Source organism: Anguilla anguilla, chromosome 5 (assembly GCF_013347855.1).
Source record: "Anguilla anguilla isolate fAngAng1 chromosome 5, fAngAng1.pri, whole genome shotgun sequence".
Classification (NCBI taxonomy): Eukaryota; Metazoa; Chordata; class Actinopteri; order Anguilliformes; family Anguillidae; genus Anguilla; species Anguilla anguilla.
In genome coordinates this window covers 17632257-17645520 of record NC_049205.1, presented here as the reverse complement: position 1 = coordinate 17645520, position 13264 = coordinate 17632257, and the positions used below count along the sequence as shown (strand labels likewise).

General features: G+C 46.1%; 1 protein-coding gene across 2 annotated transcripts in view; it reads right to left on the bottom strand.

The window, feature by feature from the left end:
* Window positions 1-3003: 3003 nt before the first annotated feature.
* Window positions 3004-13264, bottom strand: part of cbfb (core-binding factor subunit beta) — a 34992-nt gene continuing 24731 nt past the window's right edge. The window contains exons 4-7 of one of the 2 annotated variants that reach the window (XM_035419187.1): window positions 10177-10293; window positions 8406-8501; window positions 7347-7394; window positions 3085-3193 (exon numbers count right to left, since the gene is read on the bottom strand). In XM_035419187.1, the coding sequence (XP_035275078.1) occupies window positions 7365-7394; window positions 8406-8501; window positions 10177-10293 (243 nt within the window). In that variant the 3' untranslated portion in view covers window positions 3085-3193; window positions 7347-7364. Of the gene's footprint in view, window positions 3194-7346; window positions 7395-8405; window positions 8502-10176; window positions 10294-13264 lie in introns of both variants that reach the window. The other variant, XM_035419186.1, reaches the window with a different exon arrangement.

Here is a 13264-nt window from a genome sequence, read left to right as displayed (position 1 = left end):
AACTTTGTTAGAGCACTTCTCATAAATTCACAAGTTTGGAGTCTCTTTTTAACCATTCTCTTTTACAGTCCCTGCTGAAAATCTCAAGATCCTTGTGAAATACATAATTCCACTGCCAGTCAAAGAGGAAAGACTTAAGATGTGTATACCCTACCATGCAACTACATAAAATCAAATATAAAATTGTTTACAAAGCCTGAAGGTTTACTTTTAAGTTTATCACCTGTGCATCACTGGTTGTGTTTTGTATGCATTTTGTGCACTAATTCATGCTATTCAGAACGAGACCACACAAAACGTTTGATACAAGTTTATTAAGAAAAAAAGTAAAACACTTCCGAATTAACAGTCCTTTCCCCCGACAAAAACGAAACACAAAGTAAAACGTAGCAAAAAGCAATCTCGTCATGTGACACGTGGATAATTTTAACACAGACACACATTGCCATTTCTTCATAACAGAACCTGAAATTAAAACAAAACTCCACTGGCATCAATAACTTAAAAACACAAGAAAAATAAATCGATAAAAAAGGTAACATGAGCGAACCAGCTGACAGTTCTCTGTGAGTTACTCCCAGTCTTAATGCCAGCATTAGGAAGGGAAGAGTGGGATGCATGTGGGTTCCAGAGGGAGGCGCTATGGAGCACCTGATAAGGAGGCCCACACCCTGAAAAGTGGGGAAGCGCTGCACCCCGTTCCAAGGGCTTTGAGGGGGGGTACCTGGATTGAAGCGCTATTCCAATTCTTTGGCCAAGTACAGTACCTTCCCCTCTTTATGTAATACCAGTAACTGGTAAGGGGAAGGAAAACTGGGGTTGAAATCAGTTACACTCCCATGATCGCAGTTTTACAACATTGTTGTATAATTGTGGAAACATTACAATATCTGCTACAATGTCCCACACATTTACTGAGAAACAATCCCGAACAAGTTTTAAAAAAAAATTTGGTAGCAGCTGGAGGTAGCCCATGGACAGTGCTGCAGTTTTGAATGAAAAAAAAACAAAGCAATAATCTAGTTTTACCATATAAATTACACGGGGATGACAGAAGCATTGACAAGCAATAACAATACAGAGACCCATCAATATGAGGCTGGAACTCCATGCAGGTTCCACTATGACAGAAGGCCGAATGTAAGCAGTTACAGAAAGAGAAACCCTCAGAAAGCAACTGAAGAATGTGCTGTTTGACCTTAGCGATTGGATAACAGTTTTCTAAATTGAGGCTTTTATCAAACAAGACCGATTTAGCGTTCAAGAGCGCATCATCTTTTTTTGAAAAAAGAAAAAAGCAAATGTTACAAGTTACTGTTCCTGACGTGGGCAACATGTGCAGTGTATCACATACACTTTCTCAAATTTAGGGTGTTTGTTGGCCATTTACTTAAAAGAGCAACAATCTCTCACAAAACCAAATAAACCCCTCTCACTGTGTGCCTGCGTGAACACTTGCCAAACGCTGTCCTTGCCGAAGGCAAACCAAGATGCCTGAGCGTCCATCTTGGACATGCTACCCAAGGATACAACAGGCCCCTCTCCTCTCCCACTCCTTCCCCCTCCCCCACCCCTTTCCACAACACTCGCACTACTTTAATAACTGTCCCCTCTTCTGGGAAATTTCGATACAAGTTCCTTAAATAGACAACTTTTTAAAAACTGACATAAATGTTGAAAAATGTCAGGAGTAAAAATAACATTTATGTTCGTCCTCACCTGTCAACATTGTAGTTTTTTCTTTGCTGACCTGAACCCATATGTCATCTGCCAATCAAATGATTGATTGATCCACTTGAGATCCAATCGATGAAAAGAATGAGCCTTTATGAGTTATTCCTTTGCCAAGGTTAAACACCAGGTTTACCTGTACCTATATAACTGTATAAAGAGTACCAATAGCTGACAGGACACTTGTCATCCACCTGTTGGACTACGTAATTCATCATAAACTTACATGGGCTGTCTTTGTAACTGCTGTGCCCTGTGTGTACATAATGCTGGCCAAAAAGAGGACGTTTAAATTTTCCAATAACCAGGAATCGCATAAAAACACATCTGCAAATTTATCCTTTCTGCCGATTTCCAAAGTCTGGCCGTAATTAATGCTAATTGTTTGCGCAATCCTGAGAGGACGAACTCCATTCTGAAAATGGAAACCGTTTTTTTTTTTTACTGATATCATAAAATCACGTTTCTTGTATTTTGCACATACAAGAACAGCATAAAGGAGCATGCGAGGATACAGCTGTTGAGTTCCAGGTGCCCGGCTGGTTTCGCGATGTCCTCACAGTTTTGCGGTATCACCACTGGAGTGTGTTGTGCTGGTTAGCCACGAGAACAGAATGAATGCAAAGGGGGGGAAACCGTATATGGAGGAAGCCGCTGCAGTTCCACTGCAAACTGAGCGCGCTCAGTGGCCTCACGCTGCTGGCCCAGGCTAACATCAAAGACGAGACAGAGGTGAGGAAAGACTGAGGATGAGGGCGAGGAAGGCCAGCAGACGAGCAGCTTCAAAAAAAGGCCTTTTCCATAAACAGATTTTCTTGCATCTCGAAAACTTCTGAGCTTGTTATATTTTACCGTCATCCAACATCAAATCAGGAATTTGACCGACATATATCTATATATCAAAAAAATACAAAAAAGTAAACATCCTGACTTTTCACACAAAATATTAATAAAATAATTAAAATGCAATTTTTAATTATAATAGTGCTTGAAAAATAAAATTAAAAAAGCTTGCATAAAGCAGGAAGAAAACATAGAACAGGTGCTAGGAGCTCCATGCATACAACAGGTAATGTGGGAACTGAACTGTCTAATACATAGTGCAAACCCCCTCCCAAGGAGCAGAGGGGCCTGACCCCACCCCCCAACCCCACCCACCCAACCCCACATTCCCCCCTTTTCCCCAAAAATAACCTGTAATGAAACCCCGCCCCTTCCCCTCCAACCCCGCCCCTTCCCCTCCCCCATGGACTTTGGTCTCTCCCGTAAACAGCTTGCTGTCAGAATGAAAGGTGGGCGTGGTGATGGGGGTGGGGGGGTGGGGGGGGGTTGCGCCCACCCCTTCTCCTCTTACCCCTAACCCCACGCACACCTAGCATGTTGTCCCACATTGTTAGCGCATCTTGTGGTCGTCAGCATTGCCCATGTTGGACCCAGGGCTGGGATCCTGCTGTCGTCTCGCCTGGATGAGGGCGAGCAAGAGAGAGAAGAGAGAATAAAAATACCATTAAAAATGCTCTTTTCTCCTACAAACAACACCCTCATCCCAGAGAAACTGAGAGAGAGAGGCAGGGGGAGAGCGTAGTGTAATGGGTGTGTCGTTGTCCCCTTGAGCAAGGTACTTAACCTGCATTGATACAATGCAAATGCACTGGATAAGTGTGTCTGCTAAATGGCTGTAATGTAATGAGAGGGAGCGTAGGCAAGGTAGAGGTAAACTTTGTATATCCACATTTGTTTCTGAAATATTCTACAATATCAAAATACAGTACACACAAGAGGCATAAGATCCAGAACATCAAATTAGTAAGAGTGTGTGATTCGTCAGTGCTGGTAACCAAGATGTGTGGCCCTGACTCAAAATGTGACTCAGAGCACACGGTTCACAGTGCAGAAGACTAAGTGTAGTGAGCACCAGTGTCCACCAGGGGGAGGCAGAGCACTTACTCTGACCAGGGGCTAAAAATTGCCATTCTTTTTTTGGCGGGGGCCCGGACAGACAGGCTCGTCAGGAGGAAATCTTAAACATTACCCGCTTTAAAAATAAAGAGATGACCACCTGCCGGTCACAGATATGTGTGTTTATGTCTATGATTTAATCTCTCCTGACGTAGACGTTAGGGATGGAGACAGACAGGCAGGCAGACAGACAGACAGACAGACTTAGGCCCCCAGCAGACAGACGGACAGGCAGGCAGCAGACACGGGGACGTGTGGCAGAGCTGGTATGATATATGCGTATATGCGGTCATTCTGCCCTTTATGACAGCACCCTCCCTCATTTAACTGCACGCAGGGTCAGTGTGTCCCCCTGCTGGGGACGGAACCGCCCAGCCGAATAGAGCCAATTAATCAGTTTAAACTAACAGTGATAAAACAGAAGAAGAATATTCTCTTGTCAAATACCTTTAATACCTGCTCAAGGTGCTCTCTCTCTCTCTCTCACTCTCTCACACACGCATACGCACACACAGCTTCGCATCTGCTGTAATGATGACTATCATTATCGACAGACTATCAAGAGAACCAAGACACAAAATGGCGACACGCATCAGGACTAGGGAGGCGCAGCTGCAGAACCCTTCCCACATATTCTCAGGATCTAACAGAAACTGAGCGTGACAGCGTGGGCACGTTTGTACAGGGCACGTACACCCATAATGTAGTAAGACTCCATGATCATCCCAAGAGGGTCTTGTACAATGGGAGTGCCAGGAGACGCAGACTGACTAATAAAAAGCAGAAACTTATACCGAAGCACTTTGGAGAGAAGCAGCCGCTTGTTTTGTTTTGTTTTGTTTTTTCTGCTTTAAAATGTCTTCTTTGAAGATAATGCCGTGGGTCTGTCTATTGTTTGCTGTTTGGTTATACAAGGTGCGTGTGAAACAGAAAGATGACACACACACACAGAAACTCTCCTGAGGTACGTAGATGCAATAGGGTAACATTAAATCATTTATAAAAGAAGAATCTGCAATTAAATTAAGTTTTTTCAAATTCAGTAGCATTTTTGTGAATTCTCCAGTCTGAACTTGTAATTTAATAAAATAAAGATAAAAACATCAACATCCAGCAGGCGCCAATTCCCACAGACACACACACGTACTTACACACTCACACATACGCATGCACGCACACACGTGTGCACTCGCATGCATGCACTCACTCACACACACTCTCACTCTCTCTCAAACACCCTTCCAGTGAAGTAGACTTATGGTTCTGTGCAGAGCTTTTTGGGCCCATTTTTTGGTGGCTTCAGTTTTAAAAGTTGTAAAATGTGTTGGTTGTTTCAGTTGCGAGTGTTCAGTTATTTTAGGTTGTGCTTGTGCTTGTTTTGGAAGGCCGCCCTGCTTCACTGCATCGCATCTCCGTGTGTGGCCTGGGATAGGCCTTTTAACTTTCTATAAGTTTCTTTTTTCACTCTTTATCCAAAGTGCAATGAGGAGCAGTGTGTTTTGGCACCAGTGGGCACCCTTATACACAGAAGCTGCTTTTTGCTTACTGAGCTCCAGAAGCACAGGCTAGTTTTTATGTTTGTGTGTGCGTGTGTGCGCGCGTGCATGTATATTTGTGTGTATCTGCTTGTGCGTACGCATGTATATTTGTGAGTACGTGCGTGTGTGTGTGTGTGTGTGTGTGTGTGAGAAAAGTATGTCTAAGAGGGACATTATTGATCGCAGGCAGCCAAGCGGATGGCCTTGGTCCCCGCCAGCGGTCAATAACGCTCAGATTGGACTGGACAGACGGAGGAGCCAAATCAGTGAGATCAATACTAATGATATATTAATACTTTCTCTGGCAGCCCATATATCTCTCACTAATCCCATCCGAAGAACGATCCATTGTGCCTTCCTCCATCACGCGGAATGCCATTACTGTCCTGGGCCACTCCCAAACCAGCTTCCCCAGCCGCCCCCCCCCCCCCCCCCCCCCCTCACCACCGCCCCCCGCACTGCGGCTGAACACTCCCTGCAGACCAGCGGACGTGGCGGCCGGCTCTACGGATGGACTACGGACACAAAGGAAGCCGTTCATCGTTTCAATGTGCCGCTTATACGGATCTTAAAATATTTGAATTATGCTTCTGCATGAACTAGAGTAACCCAGTTATTATCTACAGTGGAAACTTCTGACTGCGGTCAGATTGTTCAATAATGAATGTGTGTGAATGCAGGCAAAGAACGAGAATCACAGAATCATAGTTTGAATAACTACAAGGTTAGAGTCTCTCCAACAAATTAGGCAGCACTTTCTTACTGATATTCCATCCATTTCTTAAGGAATCAAAGTGGACTACCCAGACATCACTGGGCTCTCTACCCCTATCTCTGGCTCTCTCTCTCTTTCCCCCATCTCATGCTTAGTGTGGTGGACATTGGCATCACTATGGTTACCTAGGGGGCGGGTGGGCAGAATTAAAGATAAACAACTTTCTCTGCAACTTCTCTTTGGGTCTGATGGGTGCTGGCATGGCTGTGGTTACACTGGACGAGTCCGTTTGAGTTTGACTACAGTTAGATTCAGAGGATGGTGTCTATTTTTGCCTGTGACTGCAGGAAGTAGGACTTCCCTCCCTCCCTCTCTCCCCCCTCCATCTCTCCCCTTCTCCCTTTCTCTCCATCTCTCTCTCCCTCTCTCTCTCTCTATGTCTCTTTCTCTCCCTCCGATCATGTGGTCCCAAGCTGTGGGCCGTAGGGCAGCTTCCGCCCGCCCCCGGGGAGTGGGAGAGCGGAGGCTCGGTTTTGGGGGGCGGGGCTGGCTCGGTGGGCGGAGCTGGGCGGGATGCTCGGTGCGGAAGCCTGGTCTTTATTAGCGACAGCACCGCCGGTGGAGGAGCCCCGTCTGCCTCCCGCTGGTGTCCTAAAGCGGTGGCGCCTGCCAGAAACCCGACTCCACAAAGGGCCACACAGGAAGTCACTTTTCCTGGACGGAGTGTCCGATTGGCCAGATCAGCTGTCAGTCTCAGTCCAGAAAGCCGCTGGACCAATGATATGTAATATCTCTCTGTTGTGCAGAGAACATTGCCCCACCCCCCACTCTCCAAAGCACACACTGATTCTGGATCAGTTTCTATGATTGGGGATTTGCACTGGGAGCAAGTAAACTGATCCTGGATCAGTTGTTGGCGGCAGTTTGGCTGCCTTTACTCTAAAACCTCTATCACTTTTCCACCAACTCAGCATTCCCATCAGCGCCCCCCCACCCCCAATCCCCAGCAGAGCCCGTGCCTGGAACACTCCGCTCTTAATTATATGCTTTACATGTCTTCATAAGAATTAATAATATAACGTTTGTGTGTGTGTGTGTGTGTGTGTGTGTGCATCATTAAACTTGCCTTCAATGACTTGTTGACATCACCTCTCCCCCCATCTTTCAGCCAATTAAGTAGACATCTCCCAAGGGCATGCACGCACTCAAACACACACAGCAGAGAAGCAGCTACTCACAGCCTCAATCTAACAGTTTCACACACACATGTAAATAAGTACCCGCACACACACATACTCACACTTGCATACACGCACATACATGCATATGTGCACACGCATGCTCACACACACACACACAGGGTTTAGTGCATGGTAGAGTAACAGTGAAAAGCAGAGACAGACCCTGGTCCTTGAATGCCATCAGTCCCAGATTTTTGATGCCACAGGGTCCTAAAAAACACAATTTAGTTTCTTTCAGCTGTGGATGCACTTTGGATCTCTGGAAGTTCACTTCAATTCAACTCTTCATGCACTGAACTGAGAACCCTATCAATGAGTCTTAAACACACTCGCATGTGGCAAGCACACATGCACACGCGCGCACGCGCACACACGCACGCGCACACACACAACACCAATCTCAGGAGACCACATGTTACTGATATGCCTGATATGGATTATTGTTTGTATCAGTTTTCACCAAACCTGCTGTCATGCAAACAATTTAAAATCATTAGAAAACCGTTCTGCTTCAGATCTATGGTGGTCCAGATCAAAGCATTAATAATGAAAACCAGATATTTTCCGTGATAGAATATAATCTTAATGCAGACCACAGTACAGCAGAAAATAAATGACAGGCATGCAAGTACACACACACACACACACACACACACACACACACGCACACAAAAACAAGCACACACGCATATACTTATAGAAACAGATAAACGATAAACAGAGCCATAAACACACATCCCTGCAACAGAAGAAAAACAGACAAAAGCACTCATCCATATTATTCTTTAACAAAAGAGACAGACAAAAGCATGTATGCACATACTGAAAAAACACACACACACGCACGTGCACCCACCCCCACACACACACATCGGTAACAGAAACAGACAGACAGACACATAAAAAGGCACACAAACACATTTCCGGTGCAGAACCGCCACAGCCACAGACGCATGCACACACGCACCGGCTTGAACACAGCACCGCACGTTTTAAGCGGAAACGGCAAACACGACCCCCATTTTGACAGACAGTGCCTCGCCCCGCCCACTCCCCTCCCCTAACCACCTGACGAGAAACGACACAAACTGGACACCCGGGCAGGGAACCCGTGACGCTGCGCTCAGACTGACGGTTAACACGGAAACCTGTTCCTTAGCACGCGCCGCACGCGAGCGTGCTTAACACACCCGCTCGCCCGCCCGCCCCCTCCCTGCTTACCTCCAGCTCCTCGCGGTGCGAGCGGTCTCTGTCCTCGAAATCCCGGTTCCTCCTCCGCGCGTCCTCAAAGGCCTGCTGGGCCAGCGCGTCCTCCTGCTGAGCGCGCGCGCGCGGATACACGCGTGTGCACACAAACACGCACGCGGATACAGATACACGCGCGTGCACACAAACATGTGCACAAAGGCAGGCGTGCAAGCACACATGCGCGCGTGCACACAGACGCACGAGCGCATGAATGTGTTTACACATTCACCCACAAGCGTGCACGCACACACAGGCAGACAACAAGACAGGGACAGACAGACAGAAGAAAGGATTCAGATAGACAGAGATGGAGACACAAGGACAGGACGCAGGTAAGTTAAATGTCACAACGAGGCACAAAAATTACAAATAACCACGGTACTCTGCCATGTGCACTGACACACGCCTCCTGCAGGTAGGAGGAACACACAGCACTTACAAAAGACATCTGTCAGAGTAACTGCTTGTCAAAAACCAGGCTAAATATGCACCTTGACAGAAAGTCCCACCTTTCGTACCCGAGACCCAGGACAGCAGAATGACATGGAAGCATTCACAGTACAGTATCACGAAAACATTTTTTTTTGGGATCTTTCAGGAGAAATATGTCATTTTTCTTAATGACAGTGTCAATGAAAAAAAATACTAATATAGTTTTTAAATTTACTGTTTCGGTGAGATTAATAAAAACTTTTTATCCCCACGGTGACCATTTTAATGTTCTGGGTCACAACTACTCTCCAACATTAATGCTAAGAGGACACAAATTTAGTTCTTCAATCTGAGACGAGTCAACACACACTGTCACAAATTCTGATTCAGCTGTCCCCCAGATATTGAAGTAACCAGCTTAGAAAATTATCATGCATAAATTTCACAAATTCTTGCGGGTTGTGGTGCACACCAAGCTTAATTTAATCCTAGCATTCCTTAATTAACTCGCATGGTTAAAAAGGAATGGACTAATTATGATGTCATAATGTATGTTTAAAGACTGTGTGTCATCAACTGCAAAATATTTGCAAATGATTGCAGTGCAGTGCTACAGTCGCTGATTACGCCCCTCCACACACCCACTCAGTTTAAAAAGTTCAACAAAATGATACATACCTGCCATATACCTCCAATTTCACAACAACTCTCTTGTGAGTGTACTCTCCTGTGCTATAAATGCTCTACTCCACTAAACTCTGTCCTATTCTATTCTACGGTATTCTGGTAAAAGCAAGCGTACAGTCAAGTCAAAGCTATTTTTACTTCAAACAGGCTCCACTGGCAGCTACTGTACGTCATGATATATACTTGACCAACTTACATTAGCTCATACTTAGCTAACCGGCCAGCCAATATGTTCTTCTCAGTAAAAAGGATTTTAAAATCAGTCACACTAGGTAGAAACTGTGCTCACTGCTAAAACACAAAACAAAATAATGAAATTAAATTTCACAGTACTTAAATTCTATTTGTGTCAAATAAGTGTTGAGTACCTGCAATCTTGTAATGTTTTTTAAAGCAGGGCAGACAAATCATGCACTGACACCGGCAATGTGTTTTTTTAAGAAAAAAAATAGTAAGAATAAAACACAATCAAAAATGTAACAAACTTGGGAACAAAGTAGTCATCCAGCCTCATATCAGTTCATGATGCCTAGCACTTAGGGACCTCTCTCTCTCACACTCTTACTCTCACTCTCTCTCTCTGTCTCACACACCCCCACACACCCACACACACGGGATACCGTACCTGCGCTCTCTCCTCATCGTACTCCAGGTACCCCATCCCATCCAGCCGCTGCAGGTCAATCCAGCCCTTCCAGAGTACACACACGCCGTTCAGAATCATGGGAGCCTTCAGGTACACCTGCACAGAACACACACAGGGTTCAGACACACCTGCACAGAACACACACAGGGCTCATACACACCTGCACAGAACACACACAGGGTTCATACACACATGCACAGAACACACACAGGGCTCATACACACCTGCACAGAACACACACACAGTTAATATACACCTGCACAGAACACACACAGGGCTCATACACACCCGCACAGAACACACACAGGGTTCATACACACCTGCACAGAACACACACAGGGTTCATACACACCTGCACAGAACACACACAGGGTTCATACACACCTGCACAGAACACACACAGGGCTCATACACACCTGCACAGAACACACACAGGGCTCATACACACCTGCACAGAACACACACAGGGTTCATACACACCTGCGCAGAACACACACAGGGTTCATACACACCTGCACAGAACACACACAGGGTTCATACACACCTGCACAGAACACACACAGGGTTCATACACACTGCACAGAACACACACAGGGTTCATACACACCTGCACAGAACACACACAGGGTTCATACACACCCGCACAGAACACACACAGGGTTCATACACACCTGCACAGAACACACACAGGGTTCATACACACCTGCACAGAACACACACAGGGTTCATACACACCTGCACAGAACACACACAGGGCTCTTACACACCTGCACAGAACACACACAGGGTTCATACACACCTGCACAGAACACACACAGGGTTCATACACACCTGCACAGAACACACACAGGGTTCATACACACCTGCACAGAACACACACAGGGTTCATACACACCTGCACAGAACACACACAGGGTTCATACACACCCGCACAGAACACACGCAGGGTTCATACACACCTGCACAGAACACACACAGGGCTCATACACACCTGCACAGAACACACACAGGGTTCATACACACCCGCACAGAACACACGCAGGGTTCATACACACCTGCACAGAACACACACACACACACACACACATACACACGCATACCCACACAGTTAATATACACCTGCACAGAACACACACACAGGGTTCATACACACCTGCACAGAACACACACATGGGGTTCATACACACCAGCACAGAACACACACAGGGTTCATACACACCTGCACAGAACACACACACACACACACACGCACACACACACACACAGATACACACGCATACCCACACAGTTAATATACACCTGCAGAGAACACAGATATACCAGCACCTGACCTTTAGTATACTGTTACTAAAGGACACTCATTACAACAAAAGGAAATTGATCATGTTCTGACACTGTGCGCTGAGCACAGTGTGTGGTTTCATCACCAGATACCTCCAAGAGGCATGTAGAATGCCTGCAAGCGCTAGGAGAGATACCTTCAAACAGGCATCACTCAAACTCACAAGCTTGTGCACACACGAACACACTATTAAAACTTAACCATTCACCAAATACCCACGGCTGTCTTATCTCACTATATTTACACCCGTTTTACTGTGTAATAAATTCTGAACTGGCAGAAAAATGTCCTAAAAAATGCATTTCCTAAAAAAAAACCCCCAAAAATAATAAATAATGCAAAACAGTTTCCCTTTAAAATCCCAACAAGGTAAGCATTCTCTGTTCCCGAATAACGCAAAAAGTCAGACACCCCCCCCCCCCCCTTCCATTTTAAACAATGCTCTGCCACTCAAACAGCCACAGCCAGGCGCCTCCTGCCCAAAACCGCCATCGCACCCTGGGCCCCCCGCACACCCCAGCCCCCGTCCCCGGGCCCCCCGCACACCCCAGCCCCCGTCCCTGGGCCCCCCTGCCCTCTCTCTCCCCCCGTGCCCTGATTTCCACATTTAGCAGGATATTTACACCCTGTGATGGGGCTGTTTATTTATAATGAGGACAGCGGGGCGGCAAGGCGGGAGATGTGTGAGTGAGTGAGTGAGTGAGTGAGTGAGTGAGTGAGTGTGAGTGTGTGTGAGCGTATGTGAGTGTGTATGAGTGAGTGAGTGATAGAATGTGTTTGAGTGTGCATGGGTGAGTGAGTGAGTTAGTGAGTGGGTGGCTGAATGCGAGCATGAGTGTGTGTGTGTGTGAGTGTGTGTGTATGAGTGAGTGACTGAGTGAATGAGTGAGTGTGTGAGTGAGTCAGTGAGTGTGTGAGTGAGTGAGTGATTGACTGAGTCTGTGGCTGGGAGACGGGGGGCTGCTTGGCCTCAGGGCCACGTGTGGCAGCCATGATTATTTCTGTGACAGTGAGTGGGCTTGGCATGGGACTAGGAGGGTAGGAGGGTGGTGAGACTGTAAACACAGAGAGCTCAGTTTTGGTATCCCTTCCAGGTTGAGAGGTGTTCACAGACACACACACATATGCACGCAGGCACGCACACACGCACACACACACACACACACACGCGGCATGCACCCCCCCCCCTCCTTCCACACACACCACATACACACAAAGCCTTTAGGGAAGTGGTCAGAGCCCATACATAACTCAAAATCAGATTTATATTTGAAAAATGACATGGCCATAAAACTAACCTAATACCGAAAAGCATTTTAAAAAATAAAAACTCCTGAAAACAAAAACGGATTCCTGTGCCACAAAAAATAAAAAATCACAACTAGGTCTGATATTAAGAAATCCACAGAGCTCCTTTTTTTAACATTTAATTTTAACAAGAGAAAGTAAACTCAGTGTTACTTCAAAATTGAATCCTGATGAAGTGTTGGACCACTGTACGTATATACTAAAGAGGTGACCCTTACAATGCAATTCAATGTGAGGCACTTTATGTACACACACATGGTAAAATCATCCTCCACTCCCAAAAATGCACTTTCACACAGTGGGTCCCCCTGCTGGTCGGCAGAAATAGCCGCACTTCCAAAGAAAAACATTTTTCAAATGTAAAAACTCTCAATTGTGCGGCCCAGTCGGAAATACACAGAGTCCACCGCCCCCGTA